Source organism: Pimephales promelas, chromosome 12 (genome assembly GCF_988280905.1).
Source record: "Pimephales promelas chromosome 12, fPimPro1.hap1.1, whole genome shotgun sequence".
Lineage (NCBI taxonomy): Eukaryota > Metazoa > Chordata > Actinopteri > Cypriniformes > Leuciscidae > Pimephales > Pimephales promelas.
The window spans coordinates 5,541,962-5,562,725 of NC_142780.1; the positions used below are offsets into that span (position 1 = coordinate 5,541,962).

The following is a 20,764-nucleotide window of genomic DNA, read 5'->3' on the forward strand; positions in this document are numbered from 1 at the left end:
GCCACTATATTTTTAAAACAATAATATCTTAGTAAATACCTTTAGTAATATTGGCAAACTATATATCATTTGAAAGCTTACAATCTCTAGTTTCCATATTTGGTGACTGATTTTCAAAATATATTACAGAGAAGCCATAATTTATCAATATGCAACAAGAATATTTTCATACTCATAAGGCGTGTTCAGACCTTTATTTTAAAATAGCAGTAAACATGAAAAATCATGAAAAAATGGTAGAAACCTCAGTTTTTTTCATGCCAAAAGTTTAAAAGATAGAATCCATTCAATTATTTTGGAAAAAAAGGTCTGAAAAGTTTGAAATATCAAGAAAAAAATAATAAATTCACCATTTGTGACGTGGCAGCTAGCTATGACTTACATGCGTGTTCTTTGTATGTGTTTCTTAGAGGTTCAATTCATTTCAAAATCTGCCAAACTTCCCATACTACTTCTGAATAGGATCTCTACTTCAGAAATTGTATGAAAATTGTGAAAATAATGGTTTATATCACTAAAAACATGAATGGAAATGCAGACGCCCTTATATGGGCAGTAATGGAGTCTGATTGTGCCCTAGTGAAAAAGTTTGGTACTGCGCTCAAACAAAATCTTACTGAAAGCTTGTTCAAACACAACTTGTTCAGATTTTTGGCTTTGATCTTTCTGCCGTTTTAGAGTAGCCCAGGTTTTGAAAATATATATTTTATGTAAAACATGAATAATTCATATTTTTACATTGTACATTTCCATAAACTCAAACTTCTATAACTTTTTTTTCTGTTTCACTTTCTTAATTTATTTCACTTCTACAAAAATCTGCTAAATGTCTTCTTTAAAACAAGACCAATCATATGTCTATATTCCAAAGCATTCTTGAATTACAACCATTTAAGTTCGAAATGTGCATTTTCATGTCTATTCAAAAAAGGGGGGGTGACAGTTAAGAGGTTAAATTTGTTTCATGTGTTTTAAAGATGAACAAAAGTATACAGGCTTGGAACGACACAAGGGTGAATACAAAATATACAGAATTTTCATTTTTAGATGAACTAGTCTTTTGAGGTGTTGGTTATTAATGAGACATTTAATAATAGTTAATCTAAAAGTAAACGTGGTCATAATTTATTCACCCTATTTTGTTCCTAACCCATATGACCGTCTTTTGAACACAAACGTAGATGTTTAGTAGAAGGTTGATGTTACTCTTTTACATACAAAGTGAGGAAAAAAGCAGCATGAACAGTCTACTAAACTTCTTTTGAGGAAGAAATGAGGTAAGTTTGAGTAAATGACGACTTAACGAATTAATGAAAAAACGAATTAATTGGAAATTTAAATAAAATGGAAGGGAAAGAGCACCTGTAGCCTTCCGATGGCGACTAGGCAATATCGATTTCCCTGATTATTATCAGCCTCCTCTTCAGTGAGAGTCACTCCTGAAAGAAAGAGAAAGAGTTAAAAGGACAATATCGGTTCCAGCTGTTTTCTGACTGAACTCTGGTAATATCAGTGAGCAATAGGGTCTTCATGTGTATTGTGCTACCTGCAGGAGGCCAGGATTTGATGAAGCCTGTGCAGTGCACAACCACATACTGCGGTTCACCGTCCTTAGGAGGACCCAATCCATTCCTGCAGAAGAAGAAATGATCTTCATCTATGTCTGTTTGTGGACTGAGATCTACAGGCCGAGAGATGCTTTACCTGTTTCTGCTTCTCAGGAAGTTGAGTCTGTTCATGGATACTGGCTCTACTGGGCATACTCCACATCTGAACACACACATTACAATCAATGTAGCATTTGAGAAATTTTGATATTAAGATTTAATACTTTTTCCAAAAAATATACTTGTTTCTCATGCATGCAAACGACATATAACTTGACCTACTGGGTGAGTTGCGTAGTACTAATATATACATAGGAATTGAATACGTGGAGCAAAAAAACTGTTTGCTAATATTTTATACTTTCATGACCTTAACCAATAGTCAGGAGGATCTTTCTTTCTTAAAATGGAACAAAAAAAGTTCAATTAAAATGATATGTTTTGTCACATATCTGATAAATCAGGCTTTTGTGGCTCATATTGTATGATACAGTTTGAATATGGAACTCATAGTCCAGGAGAAAAAAAAAACAATTTAATTTTAGAAAAATATGCAATTTCTTCAATATGCTAAAAAGTAAGATGAAATTCTGATAGCTTTAACTTTAAATCAATGAGATCTTTAAAACAGTATAGCAGATACCAATATCAGTCGACACTCTATATCGCCCAATAATATGTCCAGGTGAGATGATTTTTGAATGCTTATTTTTAAAACATATAATGCAATGCAATGCAGTGCAGTGATAATTGAGAGGTGAACAAATAAACTCCTCAAAAGCCTGATGGATTATATTTGATACTCACATTTTAACATCCTTCAAAAAAATGATGCATGTACAATCAAGTAAAGTTGCTTCACTCCAACAAGTGTTAATGTTGCAATTATACTAAAAGGCCTTTTACATGCTAAAAAAGAATAAACTTTCAATCAGATGACAGAAGGCATGTAGTGGATTTGTATTACATATGATACAGCAGGCTTTATAGGGTTAAACAAGGTCTGTCTGTTCTCCCTATGCATCACCTCATCCTGCAGATGAAGGAGCGCCGTGCACCCATTCCCATCCTCACAGATGTCTGACCACCCTCTTTCTTCACCGTGCCCGTTTTCATGTCTAACATTCGACCTAAAGTCAGAAAAGAGGAGGACAATTTAAACAGGAAATGACTGACAACAGAAAAGATGAAGGAAGTCGAGCCGTTTCTTACCGCTGTTGTTGTTCTCACTGGTGGAAAGCTGCTCTCTGAATTTCTCTGTGTCGTCTGGATGAAGCTGGTCGTACAGTGATGATCCAAGCCAATCCTTTTGTAACTGGTTCAGAACCGGTGTGACGGAGTCCGAGACATAAACGACGCGCCCGGTCTCACATGACACGACAAACAGGAAACCATCAGCTGCCTCTAAAATCAGGTGTTTCAGCTCCTATAGAAAGAAAGCTAAATAAATATTTGGTGGCAGTGAAACCTTTAAAAGAGCATATTGCAGGTAAAAAAAAAAAAAAACTAAAGTAATAGATAACTTTGTATGAAAAAAGCAAATGAAAAGTTAATGCAAGATTTCAAATGTTTTAAAACAACACAAGGGCACTAATTTAGTAGATAAAGTGAGCGTTTCTTGGTCTGCTCGTAAAAACGGCTTTTTTTCAACATCGCGTCATTTTATGTCTTATCAGGGAGCCTCAACCTCGGCTCAGTGCATAGTGGGCTGGTATTCAGTGAGAGCGGTCGTCAGTCAGTGTGCTTTCGGTACTTTTTGTATTTTAATTTATCATCGTCATGGTAAATTATTGTGTTTGTGGAGGTTGCAAAAACTCCGGCCTGTCAGGACTTCAAGATCGAGTCCACAAGTTTCCATTACAAGAAAAGGGAGGGTGCTATAGCCTATCTTTCGTTCCTGGTGCGGTTCGTGCAGGTGAAGAGACGGGATTTCTCTTCCGCATCGGCTTCGGAAAACACGGTCGTGTTTAGCGTTCACTTCAGATCAAATGATTATCATCCCGGGTATATGATTGAGTTCAACATGGGATGCCGAAGCAAGAATATTGATTGTCGTATACTATACTAATGGCATCAAATAGTGTGATATAGGTAGTCATGCCTTAAAGAGAGGAAACTTGTAATGGAAAAACAAAATTGGTTGTTTAAATACTCAAATCTTTAATTTTCTGTTTGTTATAACCCAGGTGAAAAATATGTATTAAAAATGTACGCTTTTAGTACAATAGAAATATACTCAAGTATAGTTTTTATACATTTAATAGTATAAATCTACCCTAAACATGCTAATGTCTGCTGGCCTGTTAAAGGATCATAATAATCTGTACAATATTGGGAGCACAGTGTATATCGTTAGCCAGCGTGTATCTATAAGCACGTCTCTCACCAAAAGACACCTGTCCTGTTATCCACTGGTTCTCCTCACACCACAACTCAATGTTGTCTCTGAACGTTCTGTCTAATGGCTAGTTCCACTGAGGGGTACGGTACGGTACGGTACGGTACAGTACAGTACGGGTCGGGTACACCATGATCAGGCTTGCGTTTCCACCGCCAACAGTACCCTTACTTGATAGGCATGGAATGCTGGAAAGAAGCAATCGACGTCATTTTCGTGCGAAGAAAGCGACATAGTAAACAACAATGGATGACAGACAGCAGATCCAACAAGAATGATCCCGAGGACGCGAGTCCAGTAATTCTGTTAATGGAACAGCGCGTTCTTGAACGCGGCACTCTGCTCGCTCTGGCTATGCGACTCCGGTTATCTCTGTATGTTTATTTTAGGCAACAATAAAACGAAATATGTTTTAAAACACCACTCTGCTTCTTTTCGATTTCATTTCAATACATTTTAAACATTCTAAAGCACATAAATGTGGTTCAGGCAACACATAGCCTATTGATTATCACTGCATGTAACGTTATATTTATATAACAAAACTAAATATAAAACAACCCTGCCTCTTTTCGTTTAAATTTAAAAATATTAAACATATTCCAGGCAATATGTAATCACATTGGTACAAATGTTGCAATAAACAACATTACAGATGATAATACAATTTAAAAAAATGACAAAACTATCTATTTCTGTTGAATTTCAGTTTAATCAATAATAGCCATTATAAAAGTATAAGTAAAAGGTACAAAATACAGTAAAGCTTAAATAATATCAAGAAACAATGAATTCAGTCAGTCAAATATAGGACTACAAATTCAGCGCTCAAAGATATGAAACTTCACGTAGCCTTCTGCCAAAACTATTGGCCAGGAAACGAATTATAGATTCACGAGACCAAAGATCACCTGTTAGGTTTATACAAGACGAACTATATCTCATGTTTAACCACAACAGAGACGTCCGAGTCAGCGGCAAACATCAGAACGACTCGCCGAGGAAAGGCTGTTCCAGGCGGGGGACACGAGCGCGAGCGTCCGGTGATCGCTTGGAATGGATCTCAGTCAAATTATCAAAAATCTATAAATAAACCACAGATTTGATCTTTAAAAAACTACTTTCTCGCCTGAAAAAGTCTTAAAACTACATTTCGTGACACAATAACAGTAGAATTATATTTCAACTGTATGCTTCTAATGCCCTTGTAGCACGCGCGAGTGACGATACTCTGTCCACCAATCACCATTCTGCAGTGAGTCTAGCTCCACCTTTTAGTACCCTTTCACTGTGCTAGGTACCCTAACGAAAGGGTACCCAAAAAGTGGTACGGTACGGTTCGGCTTTTTGGTACTATTCACAACTTTTGACAGTGGAAACGCAAATAATTGCGTACCGAACCGAACTGTACCGTACCACTCAGTGGAAACGAGCCATAACATTATCCTGTCCCTGCTCTCTTGGCAGCATAGGAGGCTCATAACTTTATGGCTTGGTCCGTCATACGAGTATTTTCTCAGCGTCTGAAATGTCATTGCGATCCATTGTTTTCCTGTTGTTTGAATCGACCCGCTCATTGCGTCACGCCCGCCACGCCCATTTTCAGACGCGGAAGGAAAATTCTCACAAAAAAGACTCCAGAAACTTCTGTAGCGTATTTATGAGTATATTTTAAAGAAAATCTACCTACATTATTTTTCTATGCATTGACTCATTGGGTCCTCTAACCTGCAAGATGCCCTTTAACAGAATTGAAAATGTAATGCTTAATATTTAAAACAACCCGTTAAATCCATTAAACATTGTACCTATAGGAATTTACGGAGACCCTAAAGAGATATGGTGGTAGAAAAAATATGAGATGGGAGGAAAACATATTTCAAAACTTTCTCGGGGGAACAAAAAAGTTTTGCGAGCGACCTTGGTTCTCGGGAGACCGCAAATGTTTTGAGAGTGAACGCAAAATTTCTTGGGGAACACAAAAGTTTTGCAAGGTCCCAAATCTTTGCATTTGCTTGCAAAACTTTTTTGCGTTCCCCCAAGAAACCAAGTTGAATGCAAAGTTCTTGGGGAACACAAAACCTGTGCGAGTGAACGCAAAAGCATTGACATATTTTATCCTTCACCGTGTCCAAAGTCAGTCCTGAAATGCCACTTTCCTGGGGAGTTTAGCTCCAGCTTGCCACAACACACCTACCTGGAAGTTTCTAGTATACACAAGTTTACGCACCAAATCATGGGCGCCGCCATAACTACTCAAAAGCACTTAATTTCCACCGGAAGTGGTTTGCACAGCGTCTGCCGGTGTAAACACAGCGATTGGTTCCACTACTTTGACTGGAGATGGCATTACTATCCCCCACCCAAATTCAGTGCAGAACACTAACATGACGACGTGGCCCAGTATAACGTATAGCAAGATTTGCTCCTACTTCGTGCAATCCATTAGCCTAGCATGCCAGACCTACATCAAGATGTTTGGTCTGGGAACTCATCATTGACAGGGCTCAGAGCAACGAAGAAGGTGACGTAGTCAGCGGAGCAAGTATATAATAAATATAGTATGATATATAAAACTTTTACCGTATCCAGTCCATAGCGGTCAACATTGAACATTGAAAATAAGGGAGATTTCCCGGAATGCATCCCCAAAATAAGGGATTTTTTTGTTTTTTACACAACCCACAAACTTTAAAAATAAAACACTTATCATTAAAAGTCTAAAGAGTTTATAACTAGCCTACATATGTATGAGAGAGAAAGAGACAGTTCGTCATTAAAAAATTAACATGGAGAATGTTTAAATACTAATATCAGCTAATGAAGGAAACGGAGGAGGAGTTAGTGGTGCTTCGGAGGCTGAGTGCTGGAGATGATTCGGAGATCCGTTACCAATCAGGGGTGCGTTTCCCGTACAACGACGTAGTTTGCTTGATTCACTACCATAGTACGATGCATCGTTGGAAAAATCAACTAGCTAGACACGGCTGTTTCCCGAAACCCACTGTCGCAAAGTAGCGTTCAACCACGTTGGTTTCGCACGTGGTGGAGTAATAACTACCTTTAATGAAACTGTTTGAGATCCAATTAACGCTAGATTTGTTTTATATAAATTACCGACATGTCATCAGAGGACTATTTCTAATTGTTCTCAGTTGTTTGGCTTTATTACCAGACTCAATATTTGGCTCGTTCTTACATAGTAGAGCACGTTCGCACATGCGCACTCTTCAAACGCGTTACTTCAAATCTTTTGACAAACTAAAAGACGTAAACTCCATTTGTATGTATTCTAAATAAAAGACAGCGGTTGTACTGAATGTCAGCTTGCTCATTATGCTCAAGATAAGGATTTATTACCTCCAAATGTCATGCAATATAGAAACGATGCTTCTAACCGCAGGTCGAGAGCTGTCGTTCAAACCACACAACTTTGCGATGCTGTTTGCGAATGTTCGATGGAACGGTGGTTTCGGGAAACACAGACTCGTTAAACTATGCTGATAACGACGGAACTTGCAACCATAGTTGGTAACGATGCTTTCGGGAAACGCACCCCAGAGCGAGCGCTGACACGGAGTAAATAAAGCCTTTATACTGGAGGCGTCCGCACAATCACGGCAAAAATGACAAGTTGATCGTTTCGCCATAGTTTTTTTTATAACAGCGCGCGCGGTGCCGCATCCGAGGATGAACGACTTCAAAAACCGAATATGTCCGAGCTTGCTCTGAACGTCGCAACTCTGTCGTCATTATGTTAAGCTCGCCCACCGAGTATACACGATGTGATTGGCCCGACATGAGTTGGGTTTTTCCAGCTAAAACGTCTATTGAGAGTTGCTAGACCACACTGGCAACGAAATGATTTTTGTTGCCGCTAGGATGCGTCTAGATTTCTAGGCTAGAAATCTATGGCAAAAGATGGAAAAGCAATTTGACAATCTGAAAGCCGTCGAGAAATATTAATTATCCGCACAGCAACAAATTCGGTTGTGTCATGTCATAAACAGGGCTTAAAGTATTCCGGCACCGCGCTGGATCTCCGGCGTGCGGCCGTGAGGAAAAAAGTGATTATTTTCGTGATTCATTTTTGTCTAGCTTAAACGTGTTAAAATATTTAATGCAAACGCAACATCTGTTCTTTCTGTCATCCTTTAGCCAGGGTTATGACCTTTAAACCACTCATGCGCGGCACGACAAGAGAACGCGCTGTCAGCGAATGTCCTCCTGACTTTGGTATCCAAACTATATCATAGGCTACTTAGCTAGAGTGCTAAGTGTGTGTGCCATGATGATAATAATTAGGCGCAAGAGAGGCGCTCGGGCACGATCAAACTATGTGTGTGTGAGAGAGAGGCGCAGGCGCGAAACTGTGGGTGTGTGTGAGTGTGTTTGTGTGTAAACAATGGAGCGCATGGACATTGCCTCTTCGTAGCTGGTTTGCGGTCGTAGCACTCTATCTAACCACTCGTTCAGGTGCTTTCTCGAGTGTTCGCAACCAACTACCGCACACATCGTTCCCGAACCACCTTTCTTCATGTTGTAATTGTTATCCTCTTGGTCACTGCGATATCAGTGCTTTGTCGGCACAATGGAGCTAGCTAGCAAAACAAACCCAGCCCGCCAGAACAGAAGTGGGTTGCATCTTCAGGAGGAGTTTAGGATGTAGAGCAGAAACGGCTCATAAACTTCTGTAAAGTAGGGCTGGGCAATATGACGATATATATCGCTATCGCAGTAGAAAACGTCAGTCGTAACAGATTTTTTTATTCCGTGTATACCGCGAAATGTAAATAAGTGGCCGTGGTTTACTCCCGTGCAGCGCGCGTGAGACTGATACGTTGAGATTTGTCAAAGAAACATGGAGAAAGCAGATCAAGAGGATCCACTAAGGAATTACGTTTTCTAAAGGATTGTTGTTAACGTGATATGTTCGGGGGGGAAAGGCAGCCGTCAACAAGAGCAGTGCAGCACCCAGGCTACAGTTTAGAGTGCACGTTCGCAACGGGGAAAGCATGTAGTTTACTTGATAACAACATTTCATCAATATCAATACAATAGAAATAACCTTAAATAATGTATTGTTATCCGCATCTTTCCTTCTTTTATGTATAGTTAATTTTTTACATGAAAATCGCATTCACTATGAATGAACATCCTGCTTGTTAAAACGAATGTATAATCCTGTTTCTGAGGCAAAATTACTAAATATGCAGCGCGAGTTATATATTTTTTAACTCCAAACAATTGTTTTTTTTTTTTTGAGGATAACTACATAAGTAACTATATTGTGAAATATATCGTTCCCGTGAAATAAAATTAGTCATACCGTGAAACACAATTTTGGTCATATCGCCCACCCCTACTTTATAGTATGCTAAGTAAGACCTTGATTAGCTGTTTCGGGTGTGTTAAATTGGTGTTGGAGCTAAACTCTGTAGGACAGTGGCCCACCAGGAGCTGGAGTGGACAACCCTACATTAAGGGCTGGATAGGGAATTAAAGACAAGTTTGAGGTTATCCTAGGTTATTTACAATGATGGTTAAGATTCTTTTCAAGAATTTGAATTTCTCTTATGTCTTAAGTAAAATAAAAAAGATTAGAACATTCTTAAGAGGGCATACACACAGAATGTGTTTTTGGGGTTAATAAGCGAGATGCAGGTCAGTGAAATGAAAAACACACACAGTTTTGATACTTCTTTTAAAGGTAGGGTAGGCAGTTTTTAACATTTTGTTATACTGGTTGAAAGTCTCTTCAAGAAAAATGGTTCTTATTTGTATATACCATGAGAAATCTACATTGATCATATCTGACCTGGTCTGTGAGAAAGGACGGTTTATAGGCTCCATCGGTGCTGGTGTTGCCGCTCCCTCTGAGAGACTTCATGTGTGACACAGCCATGCGCAGGATGGTGAGCTTGTCCGGTTTGCGTGCCAGTGCGCTGCAGGTGGGCACCATGTCTGACAGCTCTGTGATGTACGCGGTCATCTTATTTCTCCGCCTCCGCTCAATCTCGCTGTGGTTCTCCCTGGGGTCAGGAGGTCAGAGCAGGAGCATGAGAGATGGGCGGTGCATGGAAGCGTGGGGAGAAGAGAGCAGGAACAGAGAAAGGTCGAGAGAAAGCAACAACAAGCAAACGAGGAGGAGAAAGAGAAAGAGAGATGGATGAATAAGCAAATAAAGACTGCATCAATGTGCTCCTCAAATGAGACAACACTCGCATCTCCATGATAAACAAATGTGTATGAACGATCTCATGAAAGCTGAAAGAAAAAGCCTCTTCAAACGGTCTGAGAAAAGAAGAGAGGGATAGAAGGAACATCTGAAATAAAGTGTAAGACACTGACAAACTCAAGGGGTTGAGTGCAAAATGAAATACTAGATTAAAACTTACTACACAGTGAATACTGTATACTGAGTAAAACAGTATGCAGCCCAAATAGATCTAGGGTAAAAGGAAGGTCGAAGTTCAATCATCATGGACCAGTTGCAGTTCAAAGTTTTCCAGAAAGTTCATGCTGGAGAGCTGTTTAAAGTAACTCCAAACCACTCTCGGTTTGGCCAGATTATGCTCAAAATAAGATCACACATGTTTGTTCTTTGATTTCACTTAAAATATTTTAGGGCTTTAAAGGCAACATGTGAATAGTGTAAAAACTAATTCGTTATCATCCTAGTTGAGTAATCATGAGAGTACATTACCTTTTGTCAGAAAAAAAAAAAACATTCAACAGGCAAAAAATACATTTTTTCCATATTTTAAAGTATTATACAAATAAGGCGAATGTTATATGAACAAACCCTCAAAATATAGATAGGAATAAAACGTAAAGTCCTACTAGAGTGGAGATTTCTGACCTAGTGTTGCTAGCTGAGCAGAAATACATAATCATATTTCTCTTGGTCCCCTCAAAGTTGCGTTGGATTTTCTCCTCAGCGTAAAGGTTAAGAGGTCCGTCTATCACTGTTTTCCATGTTAGTTTCTGGAGTAAATATATAATCTGTGCGTTTACACAGCCTATTTAAAAATGCGAGTGCAAATAACGGTCGCTGGTGTTTCGTGTGCTTTCGGCCAATCAGTGTCACTAACGTGTAGTTCCTATAGCCAGTGTTGTAGTCGAGACCACCTCACTCGAGTCCGAGTCGAGACCGAGAGAGTCGAGTCCGAGTCAAGACCGAGTCCATAGAGAGTCGAGTCCGAGACCAGAGACGGCCAAGTCCGAGTCGAGACTGAGGCCAGTGAGGGTTGATTACCTAATTTACTTTTATTTACTTAGAGAAATCCTTTTTTTTTTTTTTTTTTTTACTGAATTTACTTAGAGTTTAAAAAATATGATCAGTTTAGGGTAAAAAGGCCACATAGTAGGTGATGTTAAAAGTTATTTTATTACAATTTGTCATGCGCAGTTGCGCACTAGAAAATCACCAATCACTGGGCGTGTCAATCAATTTAAAGAAATATTTTATTAACATACATTAATAATCATGAAAAATGTTTTGAATTGAACTCGAGTGGACTCGGGAATAAGTCAGAGTCCTAAAAAAAAAAGTTCGAGTACGAGTCAATTCCGAGTCCAAATGCACATGAGTCCATGACAAGACCAAGACCATTAAAATATGGTCTCGAGACCGAGTCCGAGTCTCGAGTACTACAACACTGCCTATAGCACTAGTTTAGACTTGACTCTGAAGTAGGAGCTACATTACTTCCTCCAAAAGGAGTTCCTAGAACTAAAATAGTTCCTAGTTCCTGTGTTGCTAACAAAAAAAAAAAAAACGGGTACTTCCACCAATAGTTCTAGGAACCAAGAAAAGGTTCCTACGGTGCGAAAGCCCATTTAAACGTGTATCTGATTGTTATCTTTCCGCTAGTCTGAAAGAAGACAAATTACATGAAAAAAAAAAACAAATGCTTTTGCCTGTAGTGTCAAACAGCTGTATGCTATCACATGTCATATATTGTCACATGACCTCATTATTATGGGGAGTGATTATGCATGCAACTTTGACAGTCCAATTAAATAATAAGTGAAGACAGACTTATGTAACATTTAAAATAAGTTTAAAAACTGGCTGATACAGCAATGAAGGCTCATTCAAAGGCATGAATTTGGGTCAGGACTATCTGATTGGCCAAAAAATAGATGACGGGAAGAGTGTTTGGAAACTTGACCAGCACATCTAGGCAATGCCATTCAACTTTGAGCAATAACCGAGATTAGCCTAAAGAGATTCTTGAGAACCTTCGGAAGATCCATACCATATTTGTACTTCTCATGCACTCTTATGTCAATCAATCAATACCTGGCAAATCTCTCCTTGTCATTCGATCCACCTCCGTCATCATCACACCTGAAAAAAGAAAAGCCAGAACGAAAGAAAAGACAAATTGTTAAACTCAGTCAAAGTTCAAGCAAAGTCGAAACGTTGAGTCACAGATCATGACTAACCTGAACAATTTACTTCCCTCGTCATCTTCAAAGTCAGAGCTGGAAACCAGGGAAATTCACATTAGTCAGGAATATTGCACAACTGCAAAGGCATTCAAACATTCCCGTATTTCCCAACCCACTCGACAGACGGACCAATGGCCAGAGCAAAACACACTAACAAACTGAATCAAATCGACCACAGACACTGAATAAACAAGCACACTGTTGCTGGCCAAAACCAAAATGTCATTCCTGTGAATTTCCACTGGAAAGCCACTGTTACGTTCACATATGAAGCATATTAAGGGGCAGTAATCATCCAAACCTCTATGACGTTCTTTCTACAGTGGAACCCTTAAAAAACATGTTAAAGGGTTAGTTCACCCAAAAATGAAAATTAAGTCATTAATTACTCACCCCCATGCTGTTCCAACCCCGTAAGTAGGGATGGGACGATAACCGGTTTCAGTATAAACCGTGATAAAATGTACTGACGGTTAGTATTATCGTTTAAAATTAAATTATCATTACAACCGTGTTTGATCATCGCGATTTTAATAACTCACTGAATCCTGTCCGCCAGTCTGACGCAGGCGCGCAGCACGCAATATTTTTTAAAATTACTATTCGAGAAGGAATGGCGGAAGGCAGTGACCGTGCTCAGGGGATTTTTCAGCCTTTTAAGAGGACCAAATCTGAGGTGTGGTCATATTTTGGTTTTTACAAAAGTCCTGAGGGAAACTTGATCGAGGATGGTCACCCTGTCTGCCGAACAAAAAGTCACTGCAATAGAAACACTTCAAATCTTCAGAGTCGTCTTGTGTGATCATCACCCGAACGCAAGGCAAGTTAACTTTGACCTCAATACCAAAACTACGTCCGGGAAACAATTGGGCACGAAATGTTGTTTTGAAACATTTTATGTCACTCACTTGAAATAGACGTGAAGCTTCCGCGAAGAAAAGTTCGTAGCAAGTGGATTTGAGCCAAAGACGAACGAACAACTTCAAACAAGACTATTATTAAGAGTGATATTTTAAGGGATAGTAAAGTATAGATACATCACGTATTAAACCGATTTTATTTTTACCACATAATTACGGGGACATATTGAATTGATAATGAGATTAGCTAATGTTTTAAATCTTACCTGTTTATGAATTCATTTTGTAAAACAATCGTCCAGACAAGATATATCTCACCAATATTATCAAACTCTGTAAACAATAAATCAACTCTGATTTCATTTTTGCAATACAATCAAAAACCGGAGACGCAAGACGGCAAGTTGTATTTGAATGAAACAAGAGCGCGCGTCCGTTGTGAATGTTATGGATGCGCGCTGTGTAATATGCGTTGCTATTGACGACGGGCATTATAAAGAAGCAAATGCCATAGAATAGAATCTTGCTTAAAAAACTGCATAGAGAGGCTTGTTTTATTTGTTGTTTGTTGATTTTCAATTATAAAACTTGTTGAAATGTTTTCAGTGTGAGCATCAGTTCTTTTTGAGCACTTTCATAAATTTTTAACAAAACCGTGATAATATTGATAATCACGATTATTTTGGACACTATAATCGTGATATGAAATTTCCATACCGTCCCATCCCTACCCGTAAGACCTTCGTTCATCTTCGGAACACAAATAAAGATATTTTTGATTGAATCTGAGAGCTAGATCAGTCCTAGATAGACTGCCTAAGGGACTGGCTCTTGACGGCCCATAAAGTCATTAAAGAAAAGGTTTAAACATTCCATGTGCCAAGTTTATCAAGCGACGAGACTACTTTTTGTGCGAAAAAAACATAAATAACGACTTTATTCCACTATTCCATTACTTCCTTATGGGCGCATGCGCGAGAACTGAGACGAGGACGTTCTCATTCGTCTACTTCTTGTTACCGGCTGCTCACCGCTTAGGAGTTTTACCGCCCCCTACCGTATAAGATGATGTGCTGATATAGCTGGAAGCGCAAAACTTTCTGTTTACAAGCAGAGGAAGATGCGCGCTGTACATACGTTTTTCAATTTGCGTATTTTCCGCACTATAAGGTGCACTTAAAAGCCTTTAATCTTCTCAAAAAACGACAGTGTTCCTTATAATCCGGAGCGCCTTATATATGGATCATCATTTTATACAGTAGGTGGCGGTAAAACTCCTAAGCGGTGAGCAGCCGGTAACAAGAAGTAGACGAATGAGAACGTCCTCGTCTCAGTTCTCGCGCATGCGCCCATAAGGAAGTAATGGAATAGTCGAATAAAGTCGTTATTTATGTTTTTTTCGCACAAAAAGTAGTCTCGTCGCTTGATAAACTTATAATTGAGCCGCTGTAGGCACATGGAATATTTAAACCTTTTCTTTAATGACTTTATGGGCCGTCAAGAGCCAGTCCCTTAGGCAGTCTATCTAAGAGTGATCCAGCTCTCAGATTCAATCAAAAATATCTTTATTTGTGTTCCGAAGATGAACGAAGGTCTTACGGGGTTGGAACAGCATGGGGCTGAGTAATTAATGACTTAATTTTCATTTTTGGGTGAACTAACCCTTTAAGAGGAATGTTCAAGCTTCTCTTAATCAATCAAAGGAATTAAGTGTCTGTACACTGTCAAGTGCTAAAAAGATCAAAAAGCATGATAAAGCATCATAACATTATCATTCTTCCTAATGCGGTCAAGACAGGTTTCAATGCCCATTAAATTCCACTGTATGGAAAAAAAGCTTGTTCGCACTCTTCAAGTTATTTCCTTCTGAGCTCCAATGAAAAAAAAATCTGAAAATGGCAACAGAATGATCCTTTTGAGAGCGGAGACCAACTGAACATGGGCAGAAATATTTAAGCACTAATTTAATAATGATTAGCAGTACTTTTTATATCTTTTAAAGAGTTGGCTCAGTCAGACTTACCTGGCTTGTCGCTTGTTGTTGGCCTTCGACAGTGAAGGGACCTCAGTCATATCTAAAATAAAGCACACACAGAGCAGGACTGATAATAACTATTATATATATATATATATATATATATATATATATATATATATGAAGAGTTCAGATGCAAAAGCCTCTAAATGCCATTTGAAATTTTCTTCTTTAATGATGATTTTTATTAAACTTGTATATTAAAGTTCAGTGATTTCACTTAAATGGCAATGATAATTACCTATTAATTGTTATTTAAGTGAAATTACTGAACTTAAATATACAAGTTTAATAAAAATCATCATTAAAGAAGAAAATTACAAATGGCATTTAGAGGCTTTTGCATCTGAACTCTTCATATATATATATATATAATGTATGTGCCTTCCTCTCCAGATCCTCGATATGTAGACAAAATACTCTGACATATCGTTTTTCAATCTACCAGGCATTAAAAAAACAAAACAAAAACAAATTGGTACTTTGTCCCATGATGTTTTTTGTGGTTTAGGCCTCTATATGGTTAAATAAACATTAGGTCTAATGTAGGTCTGTTCAACTTGAAACGGTGCTGCACAGAGCGATCGATGACATCAAAGTACTGTAAGAGCGATTTAGGGAGCAGACTTTTGAATCTTTCAATCTTTTAAAAAAGCTTTCCAATCACTTTCACGCAACTTTGATCTCATAGAGACCGAGCACAACACTTCAAGTCGAAGACACCTGTATCGTTCCGAATTTAAATGACCCTGATTATAAGATGATGACCACCCTTTTTCAATGTTACCTTTTGGAAAAACCCTTTTGGAGGGTCAAATCTAGTCTTTTTTTAAACAAAATATATCTATTTTAAAATAATTTTCACATATTTTTTTATATAATCATTGAATTATACATTAATGAAGGAATGGTAAATACTGGTAAAAAATATACCAACAATCACATTTAAAAATAAACACTTCATGGCATACCATAAGAATAACCCGTAGTTCTCATTTCCAGTAGATTTCACAATGACTGATTTCTCAACTTTTTTATGAAGTGACAGATGTTGGCATGTCAAAAACGAAACGCAGGTGACCACATTACCTATCTGATTCAAGGGATATGAATGCTTTTTCCTTAAGCCAATCACATAGGCTAGCGCTGAAAAGACAGCAGTTTTTCCCTGAAGTTGGAGGGAAAGCCCTGAGCAAGGCTTGTTCAAGGAAGAAACTAACAGGCAAGCACACAGCCAAACCAAGAAACGATGGGCCTCACTGGCGGGTGTGTTCAGATCTTTGGCGATATCCAGCGCCTTCAGCTGGATAATGGGTCTGGTTATGGCCAGCTCCTCATTTCTTTCTTTGGCCATGTACGGACACAACAGCCCAACAGGCCGCTTTTAGGACCACTGTAAGGTTTTCAATAACTGTTAGCATTTTTAAAAGTAAGTCTTTTTGGGCTTTTCACCTTCTAACATTACAGACTGACAGATCGCATTTCTTGGCTGCTTAATAAGAGTTTTTTAATGATTCCACTGCATATCAGTCCTGGGAGGAAACACTAGTTTTACACTCATTTGGTGCTCCTTATTGTTGCAGGTTGTCAACATTGACATGTTAAAATCTACACCCTAAATTTAGGATTTAAATTTAATTTTTTTTTTTTTTTTGGGAGGTTTCACATATACACGCAGTCTTGTGGGGCCAATCTTCCCTAAATTTATATTTCGCTGTACATAAAATACTGCACACAATACCACATCATAGGAGACTTAGAAGAGCTTAAAAGAGGACACATTTTGGTGCGCATGTCACTGGCTTTTCTGTGACCAGGACAGCAAGTCTGTGGTGCATCAAGCTGTGGTATACAGGGTAATGTCGTCAAAACTCCTCCAAGAAAGACGCACCACGTCCAACCGGAGCAACTGTCGACACAAGAGGAAGCTGTCTGAAAGGGATGTCTAGGTACTAATCCCAGATTGAATCCAAAAAACATAAAACCACAGCTGCCCAACTCACTGGGGAATTAAATGCGCACCTCGACTCTCGTTTCCACCAAAACGGTTAGTCAGGAAACTCACTCCACAGAGTCAATTTTCATGGTGGGGCTGCTAAAGCCAAACTTTTGGTCACTCGTGCCAATGCCAATGGTGCCGACAGTTTAAATCTTGGGCTGTGGAAAATGTGAAACATGTATTGTTCTCTGATCTATTGTGAATCATAATCATACACTGTTCGTTCATTGGCCAGAGGAGAACTGGCCCCCCTGACTGAGCCTGGGTTCTCCCAAGGATTGTTCTTTATCAGTCCATCTTCATTGTTTTTCCCACATCCATGAGAGTCACAGTATGGAGAAGCCCCAAAGTGGCTCAACACACAGACTGTTGCTGCCCAGAGTGAAGCACGCCAGAGTGACCCCTTTTTTCAGGGGTCTTGGTCCACTAGTTTGGTGTCCAGGGTTTGAATGTGAGCGTTCACATTTATTCAAACGAACCGCACTGTTTTCACACTATAGATTGTTCGTTTTGTTCTTTTTTCTTGATTCAGTTTGCTTTCACAAGGCAACCTTTTGAAGTGATCGAACCAAAATGTGCCAAAACACACCAGGTTCAGAAACAAACGCTCAGGAGTGAAAACACCCTAACAGAGCAATCGCATCAGGGTCCGTTTAATCGAACCAAACATGCCAAATGTGAACACCCTTATGCCTCGTTTCCACCGAGCGGTACAGGACAGGACCTCACAGTTCTACGGGTGCTCCGATTGATCGGTCGCCGATCATAATCGGCCGATAACCGTTTTAGGATGTTTGATCGGCGGTCTCTATAAAGGTTGAATTAAAGAGCATGCAAATGAGTTTTCAAATTAAAATTTTATATTTTTACTTTTATATAAAAATAATTATTTTTATATAAAAATATTATATTATATTTTTATTTACTATTATTATTATTAATAATAATAATAAATTAATTAATGATTAAATTATTATAAATTATTTAATTAAAATATTTAAATATTATAAATTATTATTATATTCTTACTTTTATATATTTTTACTTTTTATATTTTTAAATTTTATGTTTTTACTATTCTAGTAGGCTCCTTAATTCATATTGCAAGAATATGTATCTTCTTTGGTCTAAATGATTGATACAAGGAGCTATTACTGAAATGAATAGTGTAACAGTAATTGTTTTATTCTTTTGTATAGGCTGGTATTTCCTTCAAATTCTGTTTAATATGCTGTAATAACAAGCATTTAGAAGAGTTACAAACTGCCTGTACAAAACAAAAAATGAATTTTTGGGGGAGATGAATCGCACTAGATCAGAATCGAATCGCAAAACTTGCAGTATTGCTATCGAAATATGTTAAGAATCGCAATAATATTGAATCATGGCCCAAATATCGCAATACTATCGAATTGTCACATTTTTGCCAATTCCCATCCCTATAAAAGAACACAGTAAATAACATACAGCAGACCTAGTTCTTGCTTCTCGGCATTGTGGCTGTTAGTCACAAGAATAAAGAGAATTGTGTTAACTGTATTAAAAAAAATGGCACCTTTTGTGTGGTCAATCCCCTTGTAGCCCGCACAAGTGACGATTCTCTGTCAACCAAACACAGTTCTGCAGTGAGTCTAACTACACCGTTTAGTACCGGACTTCTGTGCCAGGTACACCAAAGAAAGGGTCCCCAAAAAGTGTCAAGGTACGGTTCAGAATTAGGAAACCATTCACAACTTCAGACACTGAAAATGGCTAAAAATTACGTACCGTACTGAACTGTTAGTACTGTACTGCCAGGTCAAAACAAGGCATTAGTTTCATTGTCCAACCCTTTTACCTGCAGGACAAATCAATTTAAGCTCAGTAAGATTTTTAAATAAATTATTTTAAGCAGGATGCATTAAATTTATCACAAGATATTTATGCTGTTACAAAATATTTCTATTTATCTATTAATAAATGCTGTTCTTTTGAACTTTCTAGTAATTAGTAATAAGTCACTTAATTATCAAAAACGTAATTAACCCTCCCACATTTTTGAAAACTCTCTGATGCTGTTGTGTAGAACAAATCAATAAATCTCTTAATAAGTAAAGCTGACCTGAATCAGGATCAACACAAATCTCCCTGCAAGTAACTTCAGTCCATTCCGAACATGTGAATGTTGTTTTGGGCCTGTGTGTGAATGACAGCTGCGCGCGCGCACGCACGCACGCACGCACACACACACACTGCTACAAGTGTCAGATCAAACTGTCACCGATCTTGTGGCCCTTTGCAGCTGAAGCTTGTTGCTCTTTGATACTACTCTCACGGAAAAGCACCCGAACGGCAAATGTGATTCCAGTTTTACTGCATGAGCTTGCGTTAGCTAACAGTCGAGCTAACCGCTAACGTTACCAGCCCAAGAGCACAACTCAGATATTTAACAGCATAATCCTGTAAAATGTGTTTTATACATTACCTGGATCCGTTGATGTCATATCTTAGAGGCAAATGTGTTCTCTTGCGAGCGAACAAACACAAAACAACTTTCCCAGCTGCAGAGAAAAATCTCCCTGTCCAATGTTTGTTTGTTTTTCCAGTGCGGTTTTACCTCCGTTCGAGTCTTTCAAAAGTACTTTAAAGCCGATGTCATGAATTTAAACCGAGTGTCATCCTCACCGCAGGCCCGAACGAACGGGTTTGCAGACGTATAATAGTTGTTTTTCTTTTCTGCTCTTTGACTTTTTCCAGTTTAAAAACCTCTCCTGATCCAAGATGGCGCCTGTAATCTTCCAGTAAGCAGCAGAAACGCGTCAGAGGAGGAAACTAGAGTCTCTGCACGAGCTAGATGCGCCACTCTGCGTCAAAGCAGACTATGCAGGAAAGCATAGACTAAAAAAATAGACTGAAACACCCGATTGTTGAGGTAGTGTTAATCGGCGAATTTCGATGGACTACTTCATGAAGCTTCAAAACCTTTACGAATCTTTTGTTTCGCATCAGTGGTTCGGAGCGTGTCAAACTGCCAGAGTCACGTGATTTCAGCAGGCTTCGTTACGTCATAACTGTTTCGAAACGTTTCGTAATTTCAATATCTGATCAGATTGTTACATTTGTATTTGCACACGTTTTAATTAGACATTAATACAATTAAAACGAATAATAGTAGGCTTGTTTAGATGAGCCATCATGGAACATACAAAACAAGCCCTGCAAATAGATGAAAGAACACATACTACTCGGACACTTGATATTTAATCTAATTATATGATTAGATAATTGCATTTGGTCGATTTTACTTGCAATAAAACATCTGCAATGTGTTTGTAAAAGGTTTTTTTATGCTTGTTTGGCCCGAGTTGCATTTACACTGTTCTGACCGGGAGGGGTCACCAGCGTGCGCCGTTTCGAACACATTTC

At 38.5% G+C, this 20,764-nt stretch overlaps 1 protein-coding gene across 5 annotated transcripts in view; it reads right to left on the reverse strand.

Annotated features, from left to right (window-relative positions):
- The window catches only part of arnt (aryl hydrocarbon receptor nuclear translocator), a 40,120-nt gene extending 19,744 nt beyond the window's left edge, over nucleotides 1–20,376 (reverse strand). For 3 of the 5 annotated variants that reach the window (XM_089117441.1, XM_089117440.1, XM_089117438.1), the window contains exons 1-10: nucleotides 19,824–20,375; nucleotides 15,349–15,400; nucleotides 12,460–12,498; nucleotides 12,314–12,361; nucleotides 9,824–10,037; nucleotides 2,820–3,033; nucleotides 2,635–2,737; nucleotides 1,705–1,770; nucleotides 1,547–1,632; nucleotides 1,363–1,439 (exon numbers count right to left, since the gene is read on the reverse strand). In XM_089117441.1, coding sequence (XP_088973567.1) covers nucleotides 1,363–1,439; nucleotides 1,547–1,632; nucleotides 1,705–1,770; nucleotides 2,635–2,737; nucleotides 2,820–3,033; nucleotides 9,824–10,037; nucleotides 12,314–12,361; nucleotides 12,460–12,498; nucleotides 15,349–15,400; nucleotides 19,824–19,842 — 918 coding nt within the window. In that variant the 5' untranslated portion in view covers nucleotides 19,843–20,375. Of the gene's footprint in view, nucleotides 1–1,362; nucleotides 1,440–1,546; nucleotides 1,633–1,704; nucleotides 1,771–2,634; nucleotides 2,738–2,819; nucleotides 3,034–9,823; nucleotides 10,038–12,313; nucleotides 12,362–12,459; nucleotides 12,499–15,348; nucleotides 15,401–19,823 lie in introns of all 5 variants that reach the window. The other 2 variants (XM_089117439.1, XM_089117437.1) reach the window with 1 other exon arrangement.
- Nucleotides 20,377–20,764: the final 388 nt, after the last annotated feature.